This window comes from Tinamus guttatus, unplaced genomic scaffold, assembly GCF_059628265.1.
Source record: "Tinamus guttatus ecotype Peru unplaced genomic scaffold, ASM5962826v1 Tinamus_guttatus_pri_ptg000034l, whole genome shotgun sequence".
NCBI lineage: Eukaryota > Metazoa > Chordata > Aves > Tinamiformes > Tinamidae > Tinamus > Tinamus guttatus.
Genome location: NW_028288568.1, coordinates 266,561 through 285,679, shown reverse-complemented (window position 1 = coordinate 285,679; position 19,119 = coordinate 266,561). Strand labels below are relative to the sequence as shown.

The 19,119-nt window shown below is 50.4% G+C and overlaps 1 protein-coding gene across 1 annotated transcript in view; it reads right to left on the bottom strand.

The window, feature by feature from the left end:
* LOC148596036 (olfactory receptor 14C36-like) overlaps positions 1-19,119 on the bottom strand; it is a 54,841-nt gene that overhangs the window by 14,524 nt on the left and 21,198 nt on the right. Inside the window, exon 2 of the mRNA XM_088532829.1 lies at positions 9,265-9,438. Within this exon, the coding sequence (XP_088388955.1) occupies positions 9,265-9,438 (174 nt within the window). The remainder of the gene's footprint in view (positions 1-9,264; positions 9,439-19,119) is intronic.

Sequence of the window (19,119 nt, the reverse complement as noted above, 5' to 3'; positions counted from 1 at the left end):
CCCCCACACACACTGTCCCCAGGAGGACTTGGAAAACATGTGGGTGAAAGGATCTCCCTTCCCAGAAACGCAGCGGCTGAGCTTGGACATTTCGACTGATAAAACACACCAAGGGTTAATGTGGCATCAGAGCCACCTGCACGTTTTCTCTGCCTACCTGTTATCAGTGATGACAATTTTCTGCTCTAATCAGTCCCTGGGCAGTCTTTGCTGCTAACAACTATCAGTGGGACCCATTAAAACTCAACAAAATGTTGGGGTTGATTTTCACTTTGAATTTTTGAACATTTTGTTCAGTCCCCTCTCAGTAACTGAGGTTACTGGGCTTAACTGGGTTACATGGGCTCAGCACCAAATACACCAGGGGGCTCATTAAAATACAGAAAGCTCTCACAAACCATGTTTCTCCCTGTAATTTTCATCAAGACTTGCATGGATAATTGGAGAGGTTTTGGGAGCGTAGATGAAAGCTGGAGACATCAATAATATACAAACATTTCTGCTTTTAAAGCATTTAATGTTTTTATTGTTATTCAGTTTCCAGAGTAAGTGACAGCAGCATTCTCCAATTCGTATCAATCCAGAATGACTCCTAATGAAGTCTGGACATGTAGGAAAACCAGTGTCCCACACCTTAGGTGCCAGTGGGACACTCTTCCTCCCCTCTCCCCATTCTTCTCATCAATCCCTGCTATTCTTCTCGTCAGTCACCTGGGACTTCCATCACTCTCATTAGAAGCTTCCCTGTTCCTCTAAAGTTTGCAACTGAAGGTAGCAGCTCATCCGTCCCAACTCCCACCTGCTTGCCTTAGAGAAAGCTGCAAATAAACACAGGATTTTTCTCAGCTGCAAAGAAACATAAATAGAGCATGACATAATATTATAAATGCCAATCATGCTCTTCGAGTGTAGGCTATGTCCAACATGTCAACACAAGGGACAGTCTTCCTGAAAGACAGAACAAGCTTTAGACTCCCTGAAGCGCAAACCAGCAACTGAGTCTCTGAGGGAACAGAGAGTAACAGGAGGAGTCACAAGACTGTGGTTTTGCAATGGTCAGCTCATGTCCTGTAAAGATGGTGTCAGAAATTGTCAGCTTAAGCAGGACATGTGTAAATGGGAGAGCCATAAAGCTCCTGTGGGCCCTCGGTCATGATGTGGGCCATACTGTTTTTGGACATCTCAGACCTGCCTGCGCTTCTCTACAAAAAGTAGGGAAAAGCCTCTGATGCAAGACCTTAGAGAGGAGGGATTTTCCCGGCTGCCCGAGCTTGGCCCATGTAGGACTTGGGGATGTCAAAAGAAATCCAAACCACCAACACCAAAATCACTGGACCTTCCTCAACCCTTGGGCTGGGAGTAGGGTCAGGGGAAACAGCCACGTCCCAGACTTCCTCCATCAGGCTCCACAACTTGTCATAGCTTCAGGGGAGCTCTCTAAACCAATACTTCTCATGACCCTAGTGCAGGGTCAGTGACTGAGCAGACACAGAGGAGACAGGAGAGAGAAAGGGGAGAGACGCCAGGGTATAGAGTGGGCCTCCTTCTGTCTCCACCACTGACCAAGGACAGGTATCTCAGAGCCACCCACCACACAGAGAGACCTGAATCTTGTGAGGGGGCATCTCCTTATCTGCAAGTGTCTGCGTAGGCACAAAGTGCCTCTGACTGCTTTGATTAACTACCCATTCCTAGGAGGGATCACAAGGGATTCGTGCTGCGATGGGAAGATGCAATGAGGGTCCAGCTTCAACAGAAAGCCTTTAAAGGAGTGAGTAGGTAACCTACTCCACCACAGTGACTCAAATCCCAAAGACTCAGGTAATCAACAGGACCTTCAGAAACTGCAAGCTTGAACATCAGCTGACAGAAACCACCCAACTGCAAGAACCCCTGGGTTGCACCAGGATGCTCAAAGGAGAGAACAGGGAAACCAACAGTCCTCTCCCAGCAGGACCCTGGGGTGGCAGGCAGCAGAGCACTGCTCTCTGCAGACACCTCCTCCCTTCTGAGCATCAAGACACTGGGGACACCCCGCACTGCAGCACGCCACTACCTGCACATCTAAACAGAGGGTCCTCAGCCTACACCTGCCTCTGCATCAAAGACACACTGGGCTAAGCACCACACATGGCAGTAGACACCCCAAAGAACCCCAAAACACAGCAAGCCCAATTCTCCATCTCTTCCATTCCCTTCCAGTCCTCCAAGGCCTTGCAACAAGCACATGGGACTTCTCCTGACCCATCAGCTGCTCACATGGAGGTGACCTCACAGGTGCAAACCCACCACATCCCTGCTGCTGCCTGTGGCCTTCAGAGACAGCAGCTTCCTCAAAGCCCTTCCCCACACAGGAACCACTGCTGCCCTCTCAGCTCCTCTCACCACAGAGACCCCCCACCCACCGCCCACGCCTGCCTGCCTGCTGCCGGCCAATCAGGCACTCACAAAGACATGACGTCACAGCGCCGTCCCACCCAGCTCTCTGGCCCTGCCCTCCAGGGCAGCAATGGCCTCCCCAGCCCTTCCCCGCCAGGAGCCCAGCCCGGGCTCAGCAGCTGCTCCGCGGAGATGATCTCAGCAGCGCAGAGCCCCGCAGGGCCCGGCTGCTGCCCAATGAGGCGCTGCGGGAGCGGTGACCTCACAGTCACCAGGCAGAGCCAGCCCTGCTGCTGCCCAATCAGCTCTGCCCGCAGCGGGGACCTCCCAAGCAGCGGCCACGCCCTCTCCCTGCAGCTGGCCTATCAGGGGCTGCGGCAGCACTGACCTCCTCGTGCCCAGCGCAGCCATTGGCTGTGAGGCCCCGCGGGGCTCCTGGCTGTGCTGGGGGCTGTGCGGGGCCGGGGCAGGGAGGGGAGCCCAGCTCGGGGCTGGGGGTGCTGGGGGTGCTGGTGTGGGGGCCTGGGGGCTGTGTGAGCTGCTGTGTTGGGCTCAGCCAGCACTGCCCACCCCGGCGTGGGGGAGAAGAGGGGCAGCCAGTGCCAGGGAAACCTGCCCTGGATTCTCTCCTTCTGCCCCCAGCACCCACACAAGGGTTGGAGCTGCCCCACGGGAGCCTTGGGGCTCGGGGAAGCCCCAGCCCCAGGAGTCCTGTCTGCCCCATTGTCCCCTGAGCAAGGTGGGACCCTCAGGCAGGACTCTTGTGGCAGCCTCCAGCCCTGAGCAGCTACTGCCACAGCCTGGGATCCACAGGGGTCTTTGCAGTGACAGTTTCTGTGTGACACCTCGGGAAGGAGCTCCTGAAGCTGGGAGCCTTGGTGGAAGCAGCAGGATCACTGGGAAGAAGAACCGAGGTCTAGGCTGCGGGTGTTGATCCAGCAGTCTCCATCTCACTCATCAGTCCCCACCTGATTTGACTCCATCAGCAGTTTGTGAGATGACCAGCTCCCTGCTCTGCAGATGATGAAGCTGGCGAACAACAATCCCTGCATCCTCCCTTCGTGCTCCTCCTCATCTCTGCTTAGTCCTGGAGACCATCTTAAAGAAGAGAAACCCCATCTCCCTGGAGTCCTGCCAGGGATGTGGCAATGATGCTGTGAGCCCAGCTCTGCATGCTGGGAGTCTTGGCCCATTCTCTCCCCTGTCTCCTGTGCATCTACCTAAGTCTCCCATTCATAGAATCATAGAATGCTTAGGGTTGGAAGGGACCTCTAGAGATCATCTAGTCCAACCCCCCTGCATACGCAGGGACACCTAGAGCACGTGGCACAGGACTGCGTCCAAACGGGTTTTGAAGATCTCCAGAGAAGGAGACTCCACAACCTCTCTGGGCAGCCTGTTCCAGTGCTCTGTCACCCTCACTGTTAAGAAATTTTTCCTTAAGTTCCTATGGAATTTTTGATGTTTCAGTTTCCGGCCATTTCCTCTATTCCCTCCATTCCCACATGTCTTGTTTAAAGTGACAATTTCAAGCATCCTCTTAGAACACCTTGCGGACACAATGTGACTCCTCCTGAAACTCTGTTCACTCAGAGACCGAGCGGCTGGTTTGCCCTTTAGGGAGGTTAGAGCTTGCTCTGTCTCTCTGTAGTCTGCCCCATTAGCCAAGTTCCAACTGTATGTATGGCTTGTATGGACTTAGCATACATTCAAAGAGTGTCATTATTTTCCATGAAACTATACTTTGCTCTTTTTTGTTTCCTTGTAACTAAAACAAGATCCTCCTATGCCTGTTGGCAGCCAGTTGTCTAAGTAAAGCAGGTGGTAATTGGGGCAGGTGAGCTATAACATTCAATGCAGACTTTGGTGGACTAAGGCTGGCTTTCAGCAAGAGTGACTTAAATTCCCAAGAGGCTGATGAGAGAAATGGTAGAGCTGGGGAGATGGGGAGGAAGATTGTGCATACAGTGCCTCATCTCTGGGACACGGCTTTTCCTGCCTTTCCTGACTTCATTAGGAGTCGCTCTGGATGGCTGTGAATTGGCAGTGTGCTATCACCTCTTCTTTGGAATAATAATGTAAAACCTTAAAAAGATGAAATACTTGTATATGATTGTTGTCTTCATCTTTAAGTTACACTCCCCAAACCTCTTCAATTAGCCATGGTCACTTGAAGGAAATTGCAAAGAGAGTCCTAGTTTATCACAGCTTTTTGCTTTTTAATGAGCTCCATGCAGTACTTGGAGCTGACTCCATGAACTGCAGCTTTGAAAGGAGATTGAAGAAATCACTGAAGAAGTCAAAATCAGAAGGAAACCCTAAAGTTTTGTAGAGCATTAATGGATCCCAGTGAGGCCATTAACTACAACAACTCACCAGGGGCTGATTAAAGGTAAAAAATATAATCATTGGTAATAGTTAGGTAGAGGAAAAACTCATGTGGCTCTCATGCCGAATACCTTTGATGTGTTTTATCAAGGAAAATGGCAGAGCACAGGCAGAGAAACCCTGGGAAGGGAGATCCTTTCCTCCATGTGTTGCCCATGTCCTCCTTGGCATCAGTGTTTGGGTGAGGGTGTGCAATGCTGAGTGCAGGAAAAACACACGACACCTCCCAGGTCCCCAGAAGGGGCAAAGAAGTCCTGATGATTTGGAGTAGCCTCGGTGATAGACACAACAGCCATAGTCAAGAAGATAAAGACCTCCATTGTGTTGGGGCCTTGGCAGCGCCCTTGGCCATCTCTACCACAGGTCATCCTAGACCTGCTCCTGTGTCCCTGCAGACTATGGACACCCAATCTGCTTCCCCAGGAAGTTCTCACAAGAGGTTCTCCTTCCCTTCCTTGATGGCTTTTCCATCCTCAGTGGCTGTTTCTTGAAACACAAAGCCATGGGTGGTGACAGACTCGCTCTGGGTGCCCTTTAGCACCACTGCTCTACCCTTTAAGTGATATTTCTTCATCCTGTTGCCCAATGTGAGCTTCCCAAGCTGTATTTTGGTCCTGTTTCCTCTTTTCACGCTGCTTCCCACTACCAAGGAAATCTCTTGGCAGCCCCACAATGTGGGGACAAATATAACCTTGTGCGTCAACGACAGAGTGGAACATGAGGAACTGAAGTGCCAGGGCCTGAACAACAGGCCCGAGTCGGGGTTGACTTAGAGATGAATACGGCACCGCCTTTGCAGGACACAACACTCGCCTGTAGAATTGCTCATGCCAGCTTGCACAGAGACTTATTAAAGTGTAGCTTTTTTAAGCTCTCGTGCGACTGTTTTTGACCTTGAAGGGAACCCTCCCATCCGAGGCCTGGGCTCTGACCAGATCCCCATCCCACATGATAAGGAAAGTATGCCACACCAGATGTCACCGCTCACAAACAAAATGCAAGTTATCATGATTTGCTGATTTGGCTCTATGAAAGATGGACACTCTTGCCGCGATTTTGGAGACCTCACGGGTGGATGCACCACGTAAGACCTCCCAGTTGCCGGGAGGGTTCTCTAAATCCTCACCACAACAGGGACTCCCCAGCAACTGCGGATCTGGATGACAGTAGCATATTTAGGCAATTGGTGATGTATCTTTTAATCACTATTCCCTTTCTCATATAGTAATGGTTAGGTGCATTACCTTGCCTATTTTGTCTGTTGCTAAACCTGAGTGTGTAATAAGCTTATTTTGTTAAATTTATCATTCTGTACTGCCTTAATATTAATAGTGAAATAAGACAATTCTTTCCAGTGGTGTCTGTTTCTTTCCATCGCCCCATCTGCCCCAGTCAATTGGCAAAACACCATGCTCTTTGCAGATGTCCATTGCAGCTCTCATGATGCAAGGTTGGCCTCTGATTTTCAGCCTTGCAGGCCACAGTATTTCTGAAGGCAGCTGTTCTTCTGGTCTGGTGCTGCTTCCTGCACTTGGTCACCCTCAAATCAAGATCAGTTGGAGGGGACCACAAGTGCTTCCAGCCAGCTCTGAAGAGGTACCAAGGACACAAGTTGTATCTGGAGTTCTCTCAGGCAGCAGTTGCCTGCTCCAGGGTAGTGAGCAGGGAAGTGTTACTGTACTCTTCATTTGGTAAACGGGTCTCCTGGTTTTCATGTGATGTTTCTTATTCGAATCACAAATTCCTCCTTCCTGGATCCTGTGATGTAAAGAAAGAAGGAAAACTCTCCAGAGCTCCATGCTTTCTGTCCTTTCTTCTGTCCAAACCTGATTTCTGGGCTCTACATAGCAGTCAGCAGATGGCCTGGAGGCGTGGATCTTGTCATCTCGGGTCCTGCCTTAGAGCACGTTCACTTAAAATGCAGTGGGGCATTGGTGGCAAGTAAAACTGTCTTTCCTTTTTCCAGGCTCAAGGAGGACAAAGATCAGGATCAGTCCTTGTAGTTTTCTTCTGATCGCAGGTCAAGATTGTTCAGTGTCTCGTGGCTCAACTGTGTTTTAGTAACATCCATGAGCTGCTGTAGGTTCAGACAAGCCCTGGAAGCAGCAGTCCTCTTCCCCTGTGACCCTCTTCATCCTGGCAGGGCTCATTTTCAGCCAGAATCCCTCTCAGCACACACCTCCCCATCCTGTGAAAGGCAGGAGTGCAGGACTGTAGAGGAAGGGCCACATGCTGTGTGTGACAGCATGGCTTTCCATCCCGTGGGTGACTGTGACACCACCGCTAATCCCCCCTCCCGACCACCCTCCAAGGAGAAAAAGAGCTCAGTTCCAGTGCTGAGCTGTGCCGGTGCTCTTCTTTCTCATCGTGCTCCTTTGCATGCCCCAAGCCCCCTGCCCTTATGGCCCTGAGAAACAAGTGTGTGTTACAAGCAGAATGCAAATTATTGCCTGAGGACTTTTGAAAGAAGGGAAAGATGCCTCTTCTCTTGCTGCTCTCCAAGAAAAAGCAGCCCAGCCTGAACCAGGCAATGCCTGTAACAAGACCAAGCAAGGTAGAGCAAGGTCCTTCCTTGCGCTCAGCTTCTTCTATTCCCAGTTGTCACTTTGACCATGCAGGTGGCAGGTGAAGTTGTCTGAGGTGGGAAACACAGGAATAACACCAGAGGAGAAACTGCCACTTGTGCACTTTGAGATGTGATCGTGACACATGCAATGGTGCAGTGTGACAAACAGAGAAGGGGTAAAAGGAAGCAAGCTAACCATCAGGAGGCATGAAAGCAGTGCGAGATGCAGTGCCATAAATGCAGCATTCCAATGAGCCCCTTTTTGCATCTATCAGGCGGTGCTCAGAGAGTCTCTGATGTGTGCAGGTTGCTTGCCAAGGGCCAGAGGTACAAGCAGTGTAACTGGAGGGACTCGATTTCTTCCAGTTCATGGAGCTCTGGGCACTGACATGGGCACTGAACAGTGCAAGAGAGTCCCCTCAGAGCCCATGGTTTTGTGGGTGTCCAGTTTGCTGAAGTGAGCCCTACTCAGATCCTCCTCCAGCAAGGGAAAGTCTTCCTTTCTCCATTTCTCCATGGTCTCCATGGCCTAGGATTCCTGAGGGTCACTCTTAGCACTAAAGCCTGAGGCAAACGTGGCCTTTTCTGTGTCCTCTCTCACCAGGACTCTTGGCCCATTTAGCAGCAGGCCTGTATTTTCCCTAGTGCGCCTTTTGTTCCTGCTGTATTGTTGTATTGTATTTTAAATAATTATTTATTATTATTTTATCAGGAAGGTAAGAGTCAAAATTCAGAAAGAAATAAATGAAGAGCACATGTTTCATGCCAAGTACATCGGCATGACAAGTGACTGCACACAGGACAGGTTTTGGCACTGACATTGTACCCATTGAGGAAGTTTCCTCAGTGCCTCCTTGAGCTCCTTGTTCCTCATGCTGTAGACAAGGGTGTTCAGTGCTGGAGGCACCACTGAGTACCGAATGGCCAGTACAGAGAGATCCAGAGCTGGGAAGGATATGGAGGGAGGAGAGAAGGGAATAAAGCGGCTAAGGGTGACATTTCACTGCCCCTGTGACTAGGGGTAGGAGTCAGACCCAACCAAATGGGTATCACGACCTCTAATCCCTCTGGGGGACTGCAGATGACTGCACAGTCCAGGGCACCTGGACTGCAGAGAATTTCCAAGGGCGCTCATTTTGTCCATTGTGCCTATACATCCTGCCCCTGGTATTTGATAGATGGTGACCCAGAGGGCTCTCCGTTCTCCCTTCTTCCTGACAGTTTACTCCTCCCTGCCTCTCCTGAGACTGCAGAGTCCTCTTTTGCCTGTGAATACCCAGTGCTTTACCTCTAAGAAACTCCATCTTTGAGGACCTCTCCCTTTATGAGGCTCTACTCACAGTCCATCCCAGGCATATGCTGTCCCAGGAGGATCTCTGTGCTCTCCTGACACCGCCACCTTCCCCTCCATGAGAACAGCCATCTGACACTGTGCCTTAATACGTAGGAGAGCTGTGCATGTGTAAATGCATGACCATCCAGCCTCTCCACTATCCCTGGACTCTGATAGGTGAATTCTCAAACCAGCCCTTGGTCTCTAAAAGATCATTACATGATTCTGAGCTCCGTGTTGCTGAATCCATGGAGAATCCTGTGCAGCAGGCTCTTGAGGGGTGCAAGTCCTTAAGCCTATTCTTGACACCAGCTTTGGAGGAAAAGCCCAGCTTTCACGCACTGTACTGGTAGAAATTACTTTATTAGAGATACTGTTAAGGATCCAGTCCTTGTCCAGCATTTGACAGAATTTAGAGTATCAGGTGAGAAAGAGAAGACACTGTAAAAAGGGGAATGAATACAAGTAGTTGTGTCCAAACACGATAACAATTATTATCACTAGTAAAAGTCATAATAAAAATAACATGAAGAAACAATGCTCAATCCAGTTATGGGATACAGAAAGAGTCACCTGTGGAGAGATGTGGAAAAATTACCACTGCTTAAATAGGTCCATGAAATCACTTTCCTAATGGCATCCTTGAGCTCCTTGTTCCTCATGCTGTAGATGAGGGGGTTCACTGTTGGAGGCATCACCGAGTACAGAACAGCCAGCACCAGATCCAGAGCTGGGGAGGAGATGGAGGGGGGCTTCAGGTACGCAAACATTGCTGTGCTGACAAACATGGAGACCACGGCCAGGTGCGGGAGGCACATGGAAAAGGCTTTGTGCCGGCCCTGCTCAGAGGGGATCCTCAGCACAGCTCTGAAGATCTGCACGTAGGACAACACAATGAAAACGAAACACCCAAAGGATAAACAGCCAGTAACCACAATAATCCCAGCTTTCCTGAGGTAGGAGTGTGAGCAGGAGAGCTTGAGGATCTGAGGGGTCTCACAGAAGAACTGCTCTACCACATTGCCTTGGCAGAGTGGCAGGGAAAATGTGTTCCCAGTTTGCAGGAGAGCAGTGAGAAAGCCACTGGCCCAGGCAGCTGCTGCCATTTTGACACAAGCTCTGCTGCCCAGGAGGGTCCCATAGTGCAGGGGTCTGCAGATGGCAACGTAGCGGTCATAGGCCATGACTGTGAGGAGAGAAAACTCTGCTGATATGAAAATAGTAAAACTTAAGACCTGCCCAACACATCCCAAGTAGGAAATGGCTCTGGTGCCCATCAGGGAATTGTGCATGGATTTGGGAACAGTGGTGGAGATGCAGCCAAAGTCGAGGAGGGAGAGGTTGAGGAGGAAGAAGTACATGGGGGTGTGGAGGCGGTGGTCGCAGGCTACGGCTGTGATGATGAGGCCGTTGGCCAGGAGGGCAGCCAGGTAGATGCCCAGGAAGAGCGAGAAGTGCAAGAGCTGCAGCTCCCGCCTGTCTGAGAATGGCAGGAGGAGGAACTCGTTGAGGGAGCTGCTGTTGGACATCTGTTCTATTGTGCTCAGGAAAACTGTGTAGGGAAGAAAAGGCAGTAATAGCTTAGAAGAATTTTCTCTGAAATAAACTTTCCATTTTTCATACAAATGCTTCTCAACCCCGTCCCAACTCACAGTAATTCCTTCTTCTTACTGTCGCCTTCAGTCAGCTCCTCAGTCCCTGCTCCAGCTGAGTGTTCTGGGAGGAGCCGGAGCCTGAGTTACTCTATGCCAATGTGTATAAAGGGCTGGTTCTTGATATCTCTTCTGTTCAGAGTTGATGTCACAGGACATCCACCTTTAAGATAAAGGGTCTTTTCATATTCCCACACACACTTCCAAGGAGTTTGGGGTGCAGCAGGGGGTTTTAGCATTTTGTTTTAAAATTACTTATTTTGGAAATTTTTAGATTCTGCCATCATATCTGGTCAGGTTCTTTGCATGTCTTTATTGGCATGCAAATAAAGACAGATCTCTCTATTCCTGCAAATGTGACCATTAAGCAGACTGGAGATAGAAATGGGGTCTCTACTTCTTAGGGAACAATGTGGAATGCTGTTCAGTCCATCTGCCTTGTTCCTCCAGACAAACCTGGATTCTTTTGAGATCATAGAAGGCTATTTTCAAAGCACTCATTTAAATCTGCTCTCCCTCGAAGTTCAAGGTGGATATGTGATGGAGAGAACAGGACACTGCTCCTTACATGGCAAAGACTCTGTGCACTGAATCCTGCCCTGGAGGGCAGCTCACAACCCCAGCAGGACAACAGAGACAGTCACGTGTCCTGACAGTCACAGGGTCTCCTAAAGGGAGAGTCAACCCCTTTGCAGCCCCTCCAATGACGCTGCCCAGCACCCTGGGCACATTGCCCCTCTTCAGACACCTCCATGGCAGGACCTCAGGGTGAGTATCTGAATTTGTAGCTGAAGCCCCAGCTGACTGCCAGGACAAGAGCAGAAAGGAGAGGCAGGGAAACGAGGAGAAACACTGTGACTGCTGCCAAGGGAGGACAGAGAGACAGAGCAGCACCGTCCCCAGGTTGCACCTCCCAGACAGTGTGTCCATCCAGGGCAGTGGTTCTCAGACCCTGCTCCTTGCAATGGGAAATGGGCACATGGCAGGAGAGAGGCAGCTCTGCTGTTCTGGAAATCTGACTGCAGAGGAGGTCAGAAATGCCCTGGAGCCCATCCCCTTGAGAGCAGAGTGAGACTAAGCACAATGAGAATGAGGAGAGCTGCAAAGGGGATATTGCTGCTGCCCACAGGTGAAAAGGCAGTTGAAGGAATATTCTGGGGTCCTCGCAGACCTATTGATCCCTCAGAGCAGCACTGCAGAACTCTCCTTCAGGCATCTAAACCTAGAATGTGCCATTCATTTGCTGCCTTGTCAAAGATACAAAACAAAATCCTAGCCTCTGGATATTCCCTTCCCTTTCACAGAAGCTTCCCAAGAGTGTCCTCTTGAAAAGCCCCTTCCAGATATGTGGTGTGGGTGAGGCTGAGCTGTGAGCAGCCCTGACCCCACACAGCAGCCTCTCAGCAGTAGAATGAACCTGCCCAGGGGGGATCTCTCCTCCCACCCAGAGCTTCTCCCTGCAGCACCCTGGCAGGCTGAGTGCTGATCCTCACAGAATCACTGCCCCGGGCACACAGCACCCTGGGGCGCATGGACACTGCTCTGAAGAACAGTGCTCTGAAGAACCTGTGTGCCCACATTGCCTTCACTGTCTTGTACCAGCTCCAGAAGAAGTAGCCATGATGCCCTGACCTTGTGATGCTGGGACAGGGAATTTCTGTTCTGAAGCATCGACGTGTATGCAAAGTAGAAGCAGGGAGAACAATCCCCAAAAAAGAAAGTCATCAGCTGGAGGGGTGCTGCAGACCCCTCCAGAAACCTCAGCAGCATTACCCTGCAGACAGAGACTTACCGTGTCACAGATTGCTCCCACCATGAGCTCTCCTCTGTCCTCCCACTCCACGCTGCCTTTCACCTCTCTGTCCTCTCTCCTCTGCTGTCCGCAGCAGCAGGCAGTGCCCGCAGCCCTGCTGCTCTTGGCACAGGAGCTGCTCCTGCACTCGGCTGTCTCTGGGCAGTGCTGACAGGTTGCCATGAGCTGCGGCCCAGCTGAATTCATGAATTACTCTGTCCCTTGGGATTCCTCCTTCTGGGATATGTTCCGTCAAGTAGAGTAACCTGTTTTCCTTCTCTAAAGACTACAAGGATACAGATTCCAATGTTGCAATTTATTTCATCAGATAATGATTATCTACCAAAGTTAGAAATGTCCCACGGGAAGTCCTGATTCACATCTCTTAACTAGGCAGGACACCCAGACAGGGATAAGAAGGGAGCTTGTTGATACATGGTGCATATATGATTCAGATGACTTATTCAGATGGCTTATTGGGGCTCCACATGTCTGTTCAGAAGTGCCAGGTTTGCAGAAGGATTCAGCTAACTCATGAACTGCACAAATACATGGCAGGTGGGATTCCCCTTTACCAGGCTGTCACGGAATGAGTGGTGGTGTGGGTGAGTGACACAATACATTTCACTCATGAGAAAGAAATAGGAATTGGTTTTATTGGTAATGACAATGGTTTCATGAGATTCTATGGCAAGGTCACTTATTAGCTACTGCATGGAGGTTCAAGACACACACAGGACATCAAGGACACCCTCCCGTTGGGTCGCGAGGTTCAGATTGGACCCCCTTGCTTTCCAAACTCCTTCTGAGAGGAGTCTGGGTGCGGCTGGATCCAGTCCTTGCCCTTGTTTAACCTCCTAAGGTTCCTCTCTGCCCATTCTCCAACCTCCCTAGGTCCCTCTGAATGGCAGCACAGCCCCCAGGAGAGTTGGCCACTCCACCCAAGTTTGGTGTCATCTGCAAACTTTCTGGGGCTGCCCTCTGTCCCCTCATCCAAGTCATTGATGAACAAGCTGAACATTAGTGTAACCAGTACACACACCAGTGCACAGCAGTACACACCACCACACACCAGCACAAACCAGCACAAACCAGTGCTGCAGCGCACGCCAGCACATAACAGTGTACACGCTGTAGACCCCAGGACACAAGCACACACCAGCGCACACCGGTAGAGACGCCTGCACACACCTGTGCATGCCTGCAAACACGAGCGGACACCAGTGCACAAGAGTACAGTGTAGTACACACCAATACTGACCAGCACACACCAAAACACTCCAGAACACACCAGTACACACCAGCACACACCAGTTAAGGCCGTTAGACAGCAGCGAACACTAATACATACCAGCACACACCAGCACACACCAGAGCACAGCAGTGAACACCAGTGCATACTGGTAAAGACCATTAGACACCAGTACACACCGGTGCTCAGCAGTGCACACCAGAGTACACCACTACACAACAGTACAGACCGGTACATGCCGTTACACATGAGTTCACACCAGTGAACACCAGTAGACACCAGCACACACCAGTACGCACCAATGCATACCAGTACAAAGCAGTACACACCACTGAACAACGCATCACACCAGGACAGACAATTACAGAGTAGTAGAGCAGTGAGCACCCGCTCACACTAGCTCACACCAATACATAGCAGTACACACTAGCACACAAAACTGCACACCACTACATACCAGCGCAAACCAGCACACATCCATACACAGCAGCACACACGTGTGTACACCACCACATACCAGCGCAAACGAGTACACATCCATACACGGCAGCACACACGTGTGTACACCAGCACACACCAGCGCTCCCCACGTACTGCGTGGGCAGCAGGTCCCTCTGGCAGCTCAATACCCCACTCCCCATACTGGCCAGCACAAAGCAGTGCACATCAGTACAGACCATCGCACACCAGTGCGGACAATTACACACCAGCACACACCATTACACTCCAGTGCACACCAGCACACACCAGCACAAACCAGCACAAACCAGTGCTGCAGCGCACGCCAGCACATAACAGTGTACACGCTGTAGACCCCAGGACACAAGCACACACCAGCGCACACCGGTAGAGACGCCTGCACACACCTGTGCATGCCTGCAAACACGAGCGGACACCAGTGCACAAGAGTACAGTGTAGTACACACCAATACTGACCAGCACACACCAAAACACTCCAGAACACACCAGTACACACCAGCACACACCAGTTAAGGCCGTTAGACAGCAGCGAACACTAATACATACCAGCACACACCAGCACACACCAGAGCACAGCAGTGAACACCAGTGCATACTGGTAAAGACCATTAGACACCAGTACACACCGGTGCTCAGCAGTGCACACCAGAGTACACCACTACACAACAGTACAGACCGGTACATGCCGTTACACATGAGTTCACACCAGTGAACACCAGTAGACACCAGCACACACCAGTACGCACCAATGCATACCAGTACAAAGCAGTACACACCACTGAACAACGCATCACACCAGGACAGACAATTACAGAGTAGTAGAGCAGTGAGCACCCGCTCACACTAGCTCACACCAATACATAGCAGTACACACTAGCACACAAAACTGCACACCACTACATACCAGCGCAAACCAGCACACATCCATACACAGCAGCACACACGTGTGTACACCACCACATACCAGCGCAAACGAGTACACATCCATACACGGCAGCACACACGTGTGTACACCAGCACACACCAGCGCTCCCCACGTACTGCGTGGGCAGCAGGTCCCTCTGGCAGCTCAATACCCCACTCCCCATACTGGCCAGCACAAAGCAGTGCACATCAGTACAGACCATCGCACACCAGTGCGGACAATTACACACCAGCACACACCATTACACTCCAGTGCACACCAGCACACACCATTACACACCAGCACACACCGCTGCATATCAGTACACATCCTTGCTCACCAGTACACACGAGTGCACATCAGCACACTCCATTACACACCACTACAGGCCAGCAGACACCAGTGCACACCTATACAGAGCACCACACACCACTACACATAAGCAGATGCCAGCACATAGCCCTACACACCAGTATAGAGGAGTGCACACCAGTGCACACCAGTACACACCAGTATAGATCATTACACAGCAGTGGACACCATTATGCACCAGCACACACCAGAAAAGACCAGTGTACTCCAGCGTGCACACTAATAAACAGCCGTGCAGACAGCTACACACCCGTGCACTACAGCACACAACAGCACACAGCAGCAGAGACCAGTACACACCAGCATACAGCAGAAATACCAGTGCTTGCTAATACGCACCAGCACACAGCAGTGCACTGCAGTGCACACAGATACAGACCGGTGCACATCAGCACACACCAGTATACACACTGGTGTGCTGGCATCTACTGCTCTGTACTGGTGTGCCCTGGTGTGTCTTGGTGTGTGCTGGGGTGTGCTGGTGTTCACCAGTCAGTGCTGGTGTGTGCTGGCGTGCTCTGGTGTTCATTGGTCTGTACTGGTGTCTGCTGGAGTTCATGGGTTTGCAGTGATGTGTACCGGTGTGTGCTGATGTACACCAGTCTGTACAGGCGTGTGCTGGTCGCTACTGGTGTGTGCTGTGCGTGCTGGTGTGCACTGGTCTTTGCCTGTGTGTACTGCTGTGCATCGGTGTGAGCTGGCTTCTGCTGCTCTGTGCTGGTGTGTACTGCTTATTTGTACTTTAGGGTCAGGCTTAGAAGTTTAGGACTATATTAATATTTAGGGTCAGGGTTATGGTTAGGGTTTGGGTTAAGACCAGGGTTTAGGTTTAGGGTTGTGGTTAGGATTAGGGTTGGCTTGGGGATAGTTTTAGTTTAGTTTTTTTTTTTAATTAACTCTCTTCCTTGCCTGCTCCACCTCTCCCTTTTCCTCTCCCCTTTACCCTTCTCTGTGCTTCTTCCTCTCCTGCTCCACCTCTTCCTTTAACTCTCACCCTAGCCCCTTTCTGTGCTTCTTCCTCACTCCCTTCACCTCTCCCCTTTCCTCTCTGCCTTTCCCACCTCTGTGCATATACCTCACCCACCTCCCATCTCCTTTTGCCTTGACCCCTTTCTCGCTTTTGTGCTTCTTCCTCTCCCCCTCCACCTCTTCCTTTAGCTCTTCCCCTTTCCCTCCTCTGTGCTTCTTCCTCACCCACTTCACCTCTTCCTTTCGCGAAGGAAGCTCCTTTCCTCACATAGATTGACACCATCTCCTGTGACATCCTCATAGGGCAGCTCAGGAAGTGCAGGCTGGATGAGTGGACAATGGGGTGAATTGAGGGCTGGCTGAATGGCAGAACCCAGAGGGTTGTGATAAATGGGTCAAGTCTAGTTGGAGGCCTGAGGCCAGTGGTGTCCCCCAGGGGTCCGTACTGTGCCCAGTGCTGTTCAACTTGTTCATCAATGACTTGGACGAGGGGACAGAGGGCTCCCTCAGCAAGTTTGCAGATGATACCAAACTGGGAGGAAAGGGGAGAGGTGGAGGAGGTGAGGAAGAAGCACAGAAAGGGGCTAGGGTGAGAGTTGAAGGAAGAGGTGGAGCAGGAGAGGAAGAAGCAAGGAGGAGGCAATGGGGGATAGCTAAAGGAAGAGGTGGAGCAGGCGAGGAAAAAGCACAGAGAAGGATAAAGGGGAGAGGAAAAGGGAGAGGTGGAGCAGGCAAGGAAGAAGCCAGCAAGAGGGTTAATAAAATAAAACTAAACCAAAACCATCCCCAACCCAACCTTGACCCTTCTGCTGGAGCTGCTCTCCTCAGAGTGCGACCCTGAGGGTGGTGCTCTGGCCCAACACAGCCTTGGTTGCCATGGGCACTGCCTCATCACAATGGCCTTGGGGACATGATGCCACCCCCATCACAAAGCCCTGGTCGTTGCCATAGAGACTCCCAGGGGTATGTCCTGGTGGTAGCCAAAGGCACCCACATCTCATCTCAGTGCCTTAGTGGTCAGCAAGGGGAGGCCTTTTGGATCCCTGTGCCATAGTTTGGCCACCCTCACGGATTTTTATTTGGGAAAGCACGGACAGTGGGGCCACATGCGTGTTCTATCGCTCTTTTTGGCACAGTGGACACCGTGCCTCTATACCAGATCCCATTTGGGCTCTCCAGTTCTGCAAGGAAACAAACAAATGGAAGGGAGTTCAGCACAGGGACAACAAGTTGGTCAGGGGCTGGAGCATGGGGCAGGTAAGGAGAGGCTGGGAAGAGGGATGTTTGTTCAGCCTAGACCAGAGAAGGCCAGGAGAGATCTTCATGCTGTGCACAAATACTTTGTGGAGGGCACAGAGCAGCAGGATTTTCTTGGAAGGCCACATTAATTGCATGGGAGACAGCAGGGAAAAGATGGACAATGGAAAATTTGCAGCGTATGAAGGATTCACAGACTTCGGTGTTGTGAAACCAAAGACCTTTAAGTTAAACGCAACTTATAGCGCTCCTGACCCCAGAGACAGCCTCCATCCTGCCTGGCAGCACATGGAGCCCAGAAACCCGACAAACCAATGAACCAGATGATCATGCACTGGTCATGCACGAGGCTGTCCAAGGAGCTTCTTGATCACGCGCTGGCCATGGTGCTGCAGCTCCCGCCTTTCCTGCTCAGCCCCCCACCTGCCCACAAGACATTCTTTGCTGCTGACCTTAGGCTGACCTCCACATCTCCCCCTTCCTTATTTAGTTTTTATTTGAGCGGTCATCACTTGATGGGTTCATCAATCAATTAACCATTGCACACATGATAACATACAAGGTAGACAATTAACAACAAGCAAAATACAATTAACTTAATAATCAAAAACTTTAAAATTTGCGTCTTCCAAAGCCCAAACTGTCTTAACCAAGAAAATACTCCTATTAAACATGTTTGAAAGGGATTGTCTGTTGTTGACATGGCTAACGTTACCCATATGTTTCTTGGCTGTTTGACCCAGTCTGGGACAAAGGCTGCACAGCTGCTGAGGAAAGCCAGGGCCATACACATCGTGAAGGGACACATCTTAGTTTCCCATCTGTCAAAACACAAGCATAACCCCTTCCCCAAGTTACTAAGTCTTTTGGACCTTCCCACTTCCCTGTAACTAGATCTTTTATGGTAACTTGGGATCTTGGCTGTAAATTTTCTGACCGTTGGCCAAAGTGTTGAGTAACTCAGCTCTCACCTGCTATATTACGATTTAAAAAATTAAATACATATAAAGCTTTATCCAATCTTTCTTGGCGGCCATCTCTCTGAGCTCCCCCTCTCTGTTTAATGAACATATTTTTTAGGGTCTGGTGCGAGTGTTCAATAACTGCCTGCCCAGTAGGAGAATGAGGAATATCGAAGATATGTTGAACGCTCCATTGTTTAAGGAAGTCCTGGGTTTGCATAGCACCATACACAGGCCCGTTGTCTGTTTTTATCATTTTTGGAACATCCATGACCGCAAAACATCTTAACCAGTGCTTACACACATCCCGACTTTTCTCCCCAGTATGTGACCATGCGTGAGTAATAAAGCAGTGATTGGCTCAGCGATTTAACAAAGTCCATAAATTTCACAATTGGGCCATCAGCAAAGGATTGGCAACCTCTCAAAGCGTAGCTCCCTCCAAGCGCTTCACCAGGCCTTCGACATTTAAGGAATCTGTTCCAACATTAAGATTTAGAGTTGTGAATTTTTAAAAAGCCATGGTTGCAGCTACCAGCTCCACCAGCTGTGTGGAGCCTGGTACTTGAACCTCAGTTTGCCGCTCTGCGTCCGCTGACATTTTCCAGGCAATGGCAGCCTTTTTAGTTTGTCCTGATCCATCTGTGAAGACAGTAATACCTGAAAGGGGAGTTTGCTGCCAAAGAGACCTTGCTAATAAGGGAATGTTAGGAAGTTCTGACCACAACCTCTGCAGGGGATAGTGAATGTTCATCTGTCCTGCAAAGTCTGCTAAAGCCATCTGCATGATTAAATGTTCTGATAATAATCATT